Here is a 13,031-nt window from a genome sequence, read left to right as displayed (position 1 = left end):
TTTAACATAAGAAAATCCTTTGGAAACTTTCTTTACCTGTACCCCCCACCCCCACCCCTGACCCCATAAGATGTGTGTTAGCAATCATCCTCCAAATATATGGCCCACGGATATATACCTGAAGGGTCTCATGTCTAAGGTTTCACTAGACAGTAGTAAACGATGCACCTCAGGGTCTTAGAAACCTTGCTTCCAAATTCCTTAGAGACTTACACTATCCGTAACCCCCTCTCAACTTGAAAGTATATAATCAATCACTCTTCATAACCCCAGTGCAGCTCTTTCTGCCCATGGATCCTGTCCCCGTGCTTTAATAAAACCACCTTTTTTGCACCAAAGACATCTTAAGACTTCTTTCTTGACCATTTGCTTCTGGACCCCAATGTTTCACATCAGAAAGAACTAATACCTGTTGAAGGTGTTCAGTGCTTTTCCTGAGGACTTTCAGCCTGATCCATGGCCTCCTTTAACAAGGAACAGGATAGAACCAGCTTCTTGTAATTTTCTTTTCTCTAAAGTAGGCTGTGCTGCTGGGGGAAGGGGTATGAAGATTCTCCTAGAATTTCAGGAACAGCACTGATAAAGAGTTCACAGTTCAGAAGTGTGATATCACAAAAAATAAATATTAAGTCTTTGTTCCCAGTTCCTGGCACACAACTCCCAAAGTCTTGGAGTCTCGGGGGTGATGGCTATCTTTTGTATGCTAATGAGATGACTGGTGAGTGGGGGCCCCAGAGAGCTTCTGGGAGGGGGCTGGTCTCCAGGAAGTTCAAGACAGATGAGAGGGTTGGGACTTTCAACTCCACCTCCACCCCTGACCTCTGGGGAGGCTCAAGCGGCTAGAGATTGAATTCAATCACCATGGTCAATGATTAATCCACCTACATCATGGAACCTCCATAAAAACCTCTAAATGACAGATTTCAGAGTGCTTCCAGGTTGGTGAACACATCAAGGTGTCAGAAGGGTGAAACACCCAAAGACACCATAGTATAGAAGTGCCACATGCCTTCCCCCATGCCTTGCCTCATGCATCTCTTCCAATGGACCCTCCTGAGTTATATTCTTTGCAATGAACTACTGATAGTCAAGTGTTTTCTAGAGTCCTGTAGGTCATTCTAGCAAGTGATCAACCATAAAGGGAGGGGCTGTAGCCAAGTTGAGCAGAAGCATGGGTGATTGAGGGACCCAGTAGTTGTGACTGGTGTCTGCACCTTGTGCCTGAGACCTTTAGCTTTGGGGGTCTGCATTAACTCAGCGTCAGAATTGAATGGAATCATTGGATACCCACTTGGTGTCACAAAAAAAGAGAATTGGTTGATGGGAGAATAAAACTTAACAGAAAGAGCTTGTAGGTGCCTATTGGATACCCAGTTGGTGTCACAAAAAATGAGAATTGGTTGATGGGAGAATAAAACTTAACAGAAAGAGCTTGTAGGTGCCTATTCTGTGTTTGTGCGATAAAAGGAAAGCCCTAAACAGGTGTCTAGGTGCAGCTGCAGAGGAGAGGTGCTGAGTGGTGTTCAAGTCCCCTCCCCCATGGACTCAGGAGCTGCACCCCCAGCCTTTCTAAGGCACTGCCATCATCCCTCCTATTCCACATTCTCACCTCGGCAGCCAGCTATCTCTACCCCCTTGCCTCTATATAGTCCTGTAACCACATTAGCCTTCTGGGGTCTGTTCTAACTTTTCATCCTTTCCTCTAGAAATTTGACTGCCCTCTCTTTTACCCAAAGCCAATAAAATCCCTCCCTCCCAGAGATCTCTTATTTCTTTCTCTGTTCAAGCCAGTTGGTGGTTTTAAACAGAAACTAAAGTATCATCTCTTCCTGAACAAGGTTTGTCAGACATAAAGCTTTTCTGTTTGCAGGAAATGAGAACTCATTTGAACTCACCTGAGCTGAAATTAGAAATTTATTATAAGATATCAGGTTGTCCTTGATGATCAAAAAGAAGGAAGAACAGCTAGATGGCAGTTGGGCCATAGAAGGACAGAAACCAGAACTAAAAAAGAGCCAGGGATCCAGGCTGCTACCTCTCAGGTCATTCCCTCAGCTCTCAGGGACCACTTAATTCTCAACATCATTTCACTGTGTATCTTCAATCTTCTCTCCACAGGAACTTTCTCTGCTTCTCTGCCTGATAACGGAAGATGGTCTCATATAGAGCCCAAGATTTACAAATCCTCAGGTTAGGCAACCATCAGAATTCTAACTCCAAAATCCCCAAAGGAGGGAATGTATTTCATACTCCCCACCTGGAATATTAAATAGCCATACCCAGAGAGGCAGCCGTGTAATATCAATGTGGCTGCGAGATCTACCTGCACTGAAGGAGCAGTCCTCAGAGAAGGGGGGATGCTGTCCTGGCTGGATGCTCCCAAATCTTCACAACAGCTGTATTTAGCATTCCAGTTGCTCATTAGAATTATGTACAGTCAACCTACAGAGAAGCTTGCAAAGGCCACTTGTGTGGGGATAAAGGTGTCTGTAGCAAGGAGGGCAGTGCACACCTGTCCTGTCCTTTAGTCAACATTTTTAGCGGTTGGAGCAACTTCCAAGAGCAGTTGGAGATACAAGGTGGCCATCTGCAAACACTTGGGCTGGCACTGGCAGTAGACAAACAGGAAATAGACCGGGATGCCACTGAGTAGGAACAGAAAGATGTACAGGAACTCAATCTGGGGGTGGTCGATGACAGGAGCCAGCACCAGGTAGAGAGAAGCAAGGAGCATGATGACAGGGACGATGGTGGGGACCTGCAATGGACACAGAGACCTGGATGATGGAGAAGCATGGAGTGTGGTATATGGCCCTTGGGCTCTGTCCCTCCTGCCCGCTTGCCTGTTGCTCTCACTTGGCATTGGCTTCTCTCTTCCAGTCACTGCCACCCTACCTTGCCTGGCCAGGGAAGCCATTTACAAGGTTACAAGGGGCCATCCAAGGAACGAGGGCTTTGGGACCCAGGCTAATCCTCTCCATGAATCCTACTAGATGTGTGCATCCTCTCTGCATTTGTCTCCTATTGTTCTCCCTCAGGGTCCTCCAGAGGAGAAATGAGTCCCCAGTCAACAGGATCAATGCCTTGTGATCCAGATGTCCCTCATCCCCAGGAAATATAGAAATTTTCTACCAAATATGACATTCTTTCTCTAGGCCCCAAGTGAGACTGTGGTCCAATGATCTGCTTCATGCAAGAGCCTAGGGTTACAAAAAGCCCAATGTTTATTCCAAAGACTACCTTGTAAGGTCGAGGAAGATTCTTCTTCTTTATTCGCAAGTACAAGAGGCAGCCAATGGTGGTTCCATAGGTGATCCAGCCAAGGAAGCTGAAAGGCAGACATGAGCCACTTACTCTGAGGCCCTGCCCTGGGTGGGCCTGCAAGCGGGGCTGGCCTACTAGGTAAAAACCCGGGGCAGGAGTACAAGCTCATCAGGGACCTTTCAGCTACCTCCAGGTGCCCTTGTCCATGCAGACTAAGGAAAGAAGAAGGCAGGCTGGTGCACCAAGGACAGGAGTGCACTGGAGGATATTCCTGTCTCCCTCATCTTCAGTCACAAAGTGACTCACACACAAGCCCAGGCACTCACTTGGCTCCACATTGGACCTTCTTTGACTGCCCCTGGCTGGACAGAAAAGGACAATTTTTCAAAGAGAGGAGGAGCATTTGTGTGTCTAAAAACAGGAGTCTGGTAGAATGTCAAGGAAGCCTATGCTCTCCTCAAGGACTAGCACACTCACAGCAGATGCTCCTACCTTAGAGTGGGTGACAGGATAGGCCACTGAACACCCAGACAAGCCCCTGGCCTCTGTCTGCCCCACTGTGGGTCATTGAGTGGCTGATCTAGGTCCAGTGAAAGTCTCATCTGACCTTGGAGATGGGATCCAGGCCAGGCCATCTCTTGAGGCAGTCAAGACTGGGGGACATGGGGTCCTTGTTAGGATGGATCATCCGCAACATTCTCATTCTGTGCCAGAACATTCTCAGTCACATTCTCAAATCTCAGCCCAAAGAAACCCTAGGCTCACCATGGTTTGATATTTTTCTCATCATATAACGATTTTATCCTTTCTAATGGGAAAAAGATAAAAAGAAAACCAGATCTGTTACTTAATGTTCTGAAGAAAGTCACATCAAGCACTATATACCCCGTTCCAGAAGATTAATTATACTTATGACAACAAAGAAGAGAACACGCGATGCCTGAGAAATTACTCTGAGAGCTCCCTTGGCACCCAGACGCCGCACTTGCCTATAAGTGTAAAGACGTACCCGTGAAACCTGTTTCAGATGAGCCCATAAAACCACGACTGGATGGCACAACAGCCCATTATTTCTGCCCCAGGGAAGGTAATAAAGGGGGTCAGAACATCTCCCCATTTTGATGCAATCTCTGATTATACCTACCCAACTTGGTTGTGGGTCTGCCCTGGGCTCAATCAAGATATGCTGGGTCAGAGTCCTGAGCACAGATCAGACTGCAAAGGGAAAATCACACTGCACCCATGGCGACAAGGTGTGAGCCTGAAGATAGCTTTAATGTGATCTCAGCAACAGAATAAAGGAACGAGGAAGAATAAAAAATGACAAAGACAACACAAGCCTTTAACTTGCCTGCTTCTTGGTGAAACATTTGTCTCATTGAATTTTTGGAAACAGGACAAGAGAGGAGGGAGCCACATTTAATTTTGGAAACATAACTGGGAGAGAATGGCTGAAATGTGTGTGCATGTGCAAGAGCTCTGGGCTCAGGTTTCCAGAAGGGTGCATGTGTATCTTTATGTGTGATAGTTATACCTAGGGGCTTCCAGAAGTGTGCACACACATATTTATATACACACATGCATGTGTGTAAGTGTGCACACAGAGGGGACTTCTATATACACATGAGTGTATGTGAGTGTGTGCACAAAGGGGCCATGAGATACCCAGCACGGGAGGGCAGTCTCACTTGCCTCAAGAAGTTCACAATGGTGCCGAAGCTTCCTGGGATGACCAGGATCAAAGCCACTGCCGAGGTAAACATCAGGGCCGGAGTCGGTGTGAGGCGATGCACATGAACCATGGACAGAAGTTGGGGCTGGGAGCAAAGCCAGGTGTCAGACAACCCCCTCAAGGGAGCCACAGTAGGTTTCTGCCCTGGGAAGCTCCCAGCCCTCTTCCCCGGCCAAACTCACTCTGGACACCAGTGCCCCCAACCAATAGTTCCCAGGCCCCACTGCTTCCAGACGCACGTCTCTGTGGCTCACCTGGGGTGAAACCAGGCCCAGCGTACAGCTTGGGAGGCCAATCGCTCCATAGACCCAAATAGCTCAGGATGTGGGCTAGAGTATAGAAAGCTGACACAGGTGTCTGGCCAGGGTGTTCAATTTTCGATTGCTCATCCCCAAAACAGGAAGAGGGACCGGGGTGGGAAGACAGAGGATGGGGGAGGAGAGGGTGGGATGGTTACAGATGGAGCATGGAATGGGTCATGGATTATGGTAGTAGACTGTATTCCTACTCAGCAAATAGTCTCGCTCTCCCACCTCTGTAGGAGAAATACTATGATTCTTCCCCATCCATTGATGCTGGGCTTGGCCAATGAAATGTGAGCAGGAGTAACACAGCAGAGGCTCAAAATATGCCTGTGTGGTTTGGCTTGGTCTCTTGAACCCCTGCCACATGCTCTAGGCAAAAACATGCTTTGGCCTGGGTCCCTGAGACAAGAACAGACTCACAGTCCCAAATGAGAAAATCTGAACACAAGCCCCAGGCTGAAGCAGAGCCATGGCAGACCCAGGGACCAATGAGCAACATGAAATATTTGCTATTGTAAGCCCCCTAGATCTTGGAGTTTTCCGTTTCAGCATCATTGCTGCAAAAGCTACCAGAGAGACAGAGTCCCCAAGGGGAGGGACCCTGAGTGTACACACAGGCTCTGCCCCTGTGGCTCTGCCCCCTGCCCCCACACCATTTGCTCTACACAAACATCCCCATCACCTACAAACTCCACACTGATCTCCCAAAACGTGGAAGTCAAAGGACTGGAGCTTAAATGGAGATGCTTGGGATGCTTGAGTCTCATTCTTAGAAGAGAAGAGGGCTGGGGCACCTGGGTGGCTCAGCTGGTTAAGCATCAGACTTCAGCTCAGCTCAGGTCATGATCTGAGTTCAAGCCCCATGTTGGGCTCTGTGCTGACAGCCCAGAGCCTGGAGCCTGCTTCAGATTCTATATCTCCCTCTCTCTCTGTCTCTCTCCTGCTCATGCTCTGTCTCCTCTGTCTCAAAAGTAAATAAACTCTAAAAAAAATTTTGGGGGATGCCTGGGTGGCTCAGTCAGTTAAGCATCTGACTTCGGCTTCGGTCATGATCTCACGGTTCGTGGGTTCGAGCCTCTCATCGGGCTCTGTGCTGACAGCCAGCTCAGAGCCTGGAGCCTGTTTCAGATTCTGTATCTCCCTCTCTCTCTGACCCTCCCCTGATCACACTGTCTCTCTCTCTCTCTCTCTCTCTCTCTCTCAGAAATAAATAAAACATTAAAAAATTTTTAATATAAATAAATAAATAGATTTTTTTAAAAAAGAAAACATGGGGGCTATGTCTTGTAGGGGAGTCCTGGCTTAGGCTAAGTGCTAAGTTTAGGCAGGAGAAAGCTTAGCCCGCCTACAGCCCTCACCACCTCGCCCAGTCCAGACCCCATCTCTCACCATGTGGCCTTCTCTCGCAGCCGCATAGCACACACGGCTTCCACCGAAGAATGCCCCGTTAGCAGAGCCAAATGTCGAGAGTACGACAGCCAAGGGTACCAGCCAGGCCCAGGCCCCCAGCACCTGGTTCCTAGGACGACATAGGGATCAAGGGAAGGAACTCCAGCAGCAAACTGGAAGATAACAGCAAGGAAACAGAGCAAACAAAACAACTGGAGGCAAATTGAAATACACACAGGACACGATCCTTCCCCAAACTGAATTGTCTGCCCACTGGCCAAGGAACACATGCCTGGACTCACTTACCCCCAGCTCACAGCCATAGCATCAGAGGAAAGGATCTCAGTGGGTGACAACACTAGCAGGTAGCTGATGTTGACCAGGAGGTACAGGCTGGTGACCAAGGGGATGGCGATCATCACTGCCCACACCAGGTTCTGCTGTAGAGTCCAGGAGAAGAAGCCACGTGTTAGTAGGCGAGTTCCTTCTCAGGCCCCCGGAACAAGCTCACCAGTGCAGTGCTGAGCTCATCCTGGCCACAGGGGACATACCAGGCCCTGAGGGCCACACAGGCTGTGTGCCCCTTGTCCATGTGCTCACAGTCCATGCCATGGACCCACAAACAACAGATGTGCTATGTGGGGAACTAACCAGTCTGAGCAGTGGAGGTACAGAGGGCCTGAGAGGAGTGGAGGCGACCATGAGAGCAGAGGCACAGAGAAGGGACAAGAAAGTTAAAGATCTTCATTCTTGGCTGTTTATCAACCTTTCCAGCTGTAATATTCCAAGACCACCATGCCAACCCTGCCTAGTTTCTGGGTCTCCAGGACTCAGGCCCACCCAGGCTGAACCTCCTCCAGAGGTTCCACTCTGACCCTCAGGCTCCTCAACTGGAAATTGGGGGTCATTGGGGATCTGTAAATGGGACTGGCCACTGCTCTGGCTCCCTGCAAGGTGTGAGAGTCAGCACCGAGGAAGGAAAAGGAAGGGCCTGGACACAGGGGCTGTGGGCACTCAGAGCAGCTTGTCCTGTGGAGGCTCGGTGCCAATCTGACATATGGTCTTTCAATAAAGGTACTGAGTAGGCGTCCAATAAAAACGGAGGAATAAATGAAAACCAGGTAAATCATAGTGTACTCCCTCCCACTTCATGCCCCTCAACCTTGGACATCATTCTGGAGCCAGGACCAAATGGAAGGAAGGGGTCTCTCTCAGGACCCACAGAGCTCTATTCAACATTCCCCAAGGGAACGCCTGGATGGCCCAGTCGGTTAAGCATACAACTTCAGCTCAGGTCATGATCTTGCGGTTTGTGAGTTCAAGCCCCGCATTGGGCTCTGTGCTGACAGCTGTGAGCCTGAAGCCTGCTTCAGATTCTGTGTCTCCTTCTCTCTCTGCTCCTCCCCTGCTCATATATTCTATCTCTCTCTCTCTCTCTCAAAAGTAAGTAAACCTTAAAAAAATTTTTTTTTTAATTTCCCAGGCGTTGGCCACCCTGGATAGACATCTACACCTTGAAGTAGGAAGTGCATGTCCAGGACACTCCCAGCCTCATGGAGGGCTTTCTCTAGGCGTCCTTTGGCTTACCTTGTGAGGGGCAGGCAAGCACTGATGAGACCAGAGCCTCCCTCCTCGGTACCAAACGGGACACCAGAACCTGGTATTGCTGCCACTGACCTTACAGTGTAACATGAAATGAGAAGAGGTCATTCTGTACCAAGAGGCAGGGAGGTCTTGCCAGACTTGGTACAGAGCTTTCCGCGGGAGGGCTATGCCACAGTCCCACACAGACCTCCTTGCCCACCACTAGGTAGAACCCTCCCCCATTTAAGTGTCTGCCCCTGGTTAGCATATCTTCTCTTCTTCAACATTACATAAAAAGCAATTTTCAAGAGTATCTGGGTGGCTCAGTCAATTAAGTGTCCAACTATTGATCTCGGCTCAGGTCATGATCTCATGGTTTGTAAGTACAATCCCGCATCAGGCTCTGTGCTAACAGTGCCTAGCCTGCTTAGGATTCTCTCTCTCCCTTTCTCTCTGCCCCTCCCCCACCCATTCTTACTCTTTCTCAAAAATAAATAACTATTTTTAAAAAAAGGCAATTTCCAGAGTTTTCTGCCAGGGCTGAGATCTGCCACAGAAAACTCTGGAGGCAAGCACGGGAAGAAGGGCATAGGGGCACTGAGGTCAGAGTATTGATCTCAGGGCCTGTCCCCTTACCTCGCTCAAACTTTCTTGAGACACAGACGTGCCCTGTTCTTCCTGGCCTCGGCGTTCCTGTTCACGCTGCTTCTACATGGCTATTTTGCCACAAACCACATCAGCCCTTCAAGGCTCAATTCCAACCCTCCTCTCACAGAACTCTTGCCGGACTGCTCTGCCTCATGAGTTCCAGCAGCAAGTGGAGGCAGCACCCCAGCAACCTTTATTATATCCAAGTCTCTGTCCCATCCTGTCCTGTCTTCTAAGGGCAGGGGCCGGGGAGAGTGACCAATTGGTCCCAGCTTGCCTGAGACTTCCCTGCTTTTAACACCAGAAGTCCAGCATCCCTGGAAGTCTTCAGTCCTGGACAACCTGGTCAGCAGACCTAGCAGGTCACGTGACAGATGCGTGCAAGTAAAGTCACTAGGACAGCAATGGGTCCTCTCAGGTCTCCTCTAGCTCTCATATCTGGGGATGGAGGCCCCAACCATCGCTTCAGCATGGCAGCTAAGTCCTCATCTTCCCAGTTCTGAAAGTGTGTTCTGCCTGGGCCGAGAAGAGGCCACTTGTAGCAAAGATGGGCAATGGAGCAGAGTCCCAGGTTCCCCCTATGGCAGGCCTCACGGTGGGGTGCCCTCAGCAGGTGAGCACCCACCCTGCATGGCCCAGCCACATGCCAAGTCACAGGGGAGGGATATGACATGCTTTTGAATTTGACTCATCTTGGACAGCCCACAGGCCAGCTAATGAGCTATGACAGCCCCACGTTGCACCCGGAGAACACTGAGATTTCCTGGCTTCCTTCTCGAATGACTTAATTCTTCACACAAATTTCAGGGCGCATGAGCATAAGGCTGGACCAGGGTTGGCATAGGTTCTACAGTTTCTTGAAAAAGAGTGTGAAACAAAGATACACTTAACATGGGCTTCAGAGAGCAGAGTTAGAGCCAGAATTTCAATTGCCCATCATTCAGAGGCATGGCTTTGTTTTTGCTCTGAAACCCACATTTGTCAAATATGCAGGGGTGCCTGGATGGCTCAGTTGGTTAAGTGTCTGCCTTCGGCTCAGGTCATGATCTCAAGGCTGGTGAGTTCAAGCCCCTTGTCAGACTCTGTGCTGACAGCTCAGAACCTGGAGCCTGCTTCAGATTCTGTGTCTCCCTCTCTCTCTGCCCCTCCTCCCTTTGCAGACTGTCTCTCTCTCTCTCCCAAATATAAATGAACATGAAAAAATGTAGAGGTCAGCAAATTACAGCCTGTGGACCAAATCCAGCTCACTGCTTGTTTCTGCAAATAAATTTTTATGGGGGCACAGCCACCCTCATTTGTTTACCCATGGCTATTTGCACGCTACAGCAGAGTTGAGTAGTCATGACAGAAGACTCATGGCCAGCAAAACCTAAAATATTAGCTCTTTGATACTTTACAGAAAAAAATGTGCTAATCTATGCTCTATGGCATGGGAGCTTGTCTCACTTGCCTTTGGGCCCCTTGCTCTTTCCCTGGACCAGCTCCAAGCCCAGAACCTGGATTCAGAGAGAGAGAAGCCTAGCCCTGTGAACTAAATGAGCCAGTGCCCCTGCCCTGCAGCCCCAGCCCCCACCCCAGAGCCACCATGAATGCACACTAACATTTACCTGAAATTACAGCTGTTTATGGCACTCCATCCACAAGTGATTATGCCATTGATACCTTCAAGCCCCATGCGGTAGATGGGTCAGCTATTATCCCATTTCATAGCGAGGAACTAAAGCACGAGGAATTACCTGCAAGAATAGAATCTAGGTCCCAGGACTCCTGGCTCTCACCCCAGTCTCTCTGTGCTCTTGGACTTTAGTCTCCATGCTCCTCTTCTCCTCCCAAATTCTCCCAAACCCATCTCTAGGGAGCCTCTGCTGAGAGGTGAGACATGTAATGGCCCTTGAGCCAGCCCCAAAGATGTAGAGGAAAAGACTCAGTTCTCATCCTCTGAAAATTAAAGACTTCTGCAGGCAAAAAGAAAACAAACAGCAACCTAAGCAAATATATTTATAGCAAAGAGTTAATTTCCATAGTAACTGAAGAGTCCAAATGTTCCAACTATCAAGACAGATAACAAGCTGAGTCATCAAGCATGGCCTCTTGCTAGTGGAATGACCTCAAAATCACTTCCCCCTTTCTAAGCCTCAGTTTTCCCATGTGAAAAATGGTGTCGATAGTACTGACCTCACAGGGCAAATGAGACCACGAGTGTGATCCTATAAAGTTCTGTGCTCACTTGGGAAGTTATTATTCATATAATTCCATAAAGCAATTAAGGTAGACAATGGGCTGGCATTCATGACTTCAAAAAGAGAACCCCCATTTTCAGCTGCTTTTGCATTAGTCAGTTCAAATAACAATAACTGGAATAGCTAATGTTTGGTGATTTCACCCTCTGAAGAAGTATGATGGACTCACCTTTGGGTTCTTGAGTTCTTCCACCACATAGTTGACATTATTCCAGCCATCAAAGGACCACATGCCCTGGTAGATGGCCATGCCAATGCGCCCAGACTGATGTGTTGTGTTGTGGAAGGCAAACAGAAAGGCTTCCGTGTGGCCATGGCCCTGGCTCAACACCACAGCCCCACCCACCACGATGATTAGCAACGAGAACACTTTGGCGACCGTGCACACGTTCATCAGCATGGTGGTCAGCCGTGAGCTCCAGCAGTTGACCAGCATCAGCAGCAGGATGCAGGTGGCAGCCACACCCTTGAGCACAGCCTGGGGCATCGAGGAGCAGCCAGAGTAAAAGGGGGCCACTGCATACTCAGCAAGGCTCAGGGAGACAGCAGCAATAGCCGCTGGTCTGACCAGCAACACAAACGTATAGATGACCAGGAAGGCTGGCAAGGAGCCAAAGATTTGCAGGATGTAGGCATACTCCCCTCCGGATTTGGGAACCAGGGCACCCAGCTCAGCATAGCACAGGGCACCCATCACGGCCAGGAGGCCACAGGCTGCCCACACCACAAGACTGGCTCCAGAGCTGCCCATGTAGACCAGGACCCCCTGTGGCGACATGAAAATGCCAGAGCCAATCATACAGCCAGCCATCAGGGACACGGCACTCCACAAGCCAATCTCCCTTCTCAGTTGTAGCCCCCCCACACCGGGCTCCCGTCTTGCCATCCCCTCACCGCCATCTCTTTCCTGACTTCTCTCCATCTCAGGACTTCAATAGTTGCTGTGTCTAGCTGAGCAGAAGCAGATGCTCTCATACCTATGTCTTGTGGGCTTCCACAGGAGTTAATGATTACAGCACTTGAGGAAGTCTGAACCAGAGACCAGACAGCCAGGGCATGGCATTCAGAAGGGACAGAGCCTTCGCTGATCGACCAGTCCCTGTCTGACTCAAACTCCAGTACAGGCAGTTTGCAGGAGCTGTTTTCCAGTGTGACCTAGGAAAGATCAAGGGAAACGGGATTTTAGTAGAAATCCCTGCTGCCCAATTCCACAGCACTATGTGAGGAATAACAGTTGGATGAGTGCTCTGTGCCAACAGTAAGAATACTGAGAAACTGCATATTAGGAACCAAAAAAAAAAAAAAAAAATCTCTGCAATAGTTTTATCAGCCAAGCAATAAAACTCCTGTTTTATTAGGATTCCAATTAAAATTGCATGAGCCCTACTTTAAGGAAGAATCAAAACAACCAAAGAAGATTCAAATAGTTAAGAACAGAGCTTGTACCCCTACAAGGAAGGGATCAGGTGGTTAGAAGCACAGTACAAGGTCTGCATTCAAATCCCAGGTTTAGTCCCTCATAGTCGTGTGATCTCAGACAAGATCTCTGAACCTCACCCTACTCATCTGTCAGTTAATTACAATACCCACCACACAGGGTTACTCTAAAGATAGCATATAGTCCAATCAAAGTAGCTAGAATAGTAGGTGAAACGTAGTCGACTTTCCTTAAACATTAGCCAACACTATCTGGCTAAGAATTTCATTAGTTCTCTAGTTTCAGATATATATATATATATATGAATATTATATACGTATACATATTTTAATATATATTTCATTGATTTATAAATAATGTTCATTTTAGAATATAGCGTATAACTGGGGCGCCTGGGTGGCTTAGTCGGTTAAGCGTCCGACTTTCGCTTA

The 13,031-nt window shown here is 48.6% G+C and overlaps 1 protein-coding gene across 1 annotated transcript; it reads right to left on the bottom strand.

The window, feature by feature from the left end:
• Positions 1 to 1,940: 1,940 nt before the first annotated feature.
• LOC120222394 (b(0,+)-type amino acid transporter 1-like) lies at positions 1,941 to 12,084 on the bottom strand. Its single transcript, XM_039220199.1, has 6 exons — positions 11,332 to 12,084; positions 6,997 to 7,130; positions 6,691 to 6,820; positions 4,957 to 5,081; positions 3,241 to 3,328; positions 1,941 to 2,758 (listed from the first exon to the last, which is right to left on the bottom strand). Exons 1-6 carry the CDS (start codon positions 12,082 to 12,084, stop codon positions 2,525 to 2,527), a joined length of 1,464 nt encoding a protein of 487 aa, XP_039076130.1. The 3' UTR covers positions 1,941 to 2,524.
• Positions 12,085 to 13,031: the final 947 nt, after the last annotated feature.

This window comes from Hyaena hyaena, unplaced genomic scaffold, assembly GCF_003009895.1.
Source record: "Hyaena hyaena isolate Hyena2069 unplaced genomic scaffold, ASM300989v1 scaffold_874, whole genome shotgun sequence".
Taxonomy (NCBI): domain Eukaryota; kingdom Metazoa; phylum Chordata; class Mammalia; order Carnivora; family Hyaenidae; genus Hyaena; species Hyaena hyaena.
This window is presented reverse-complemented; position numbering and strand designations above follow the sequence as displayed.

Coding starts and splice junctions, on each gene's coding strand:
- LOC120222394 (XM_039220199.1), bottom strand. CDS start 12,084: ATGGAGAGAAGTCAGGAAAGAGATGGCGGTGAGGGGATGGCAAGACGG. Junction 6,821..6,996: donor GCTATGGCTGTGAGCTGGGG/GTAAGTGAGTCC, acceptor ATGTCGTCCTAG/GAACCAGGTGCTGGGGGCCT. Junction 5,082..6,690: donor CTGCGAGAGAAGGCCACATG/GTGAGAGATGGG, acceptor CTTTGCTCCCAG/CCCCAACTTCTGTCCATGGT.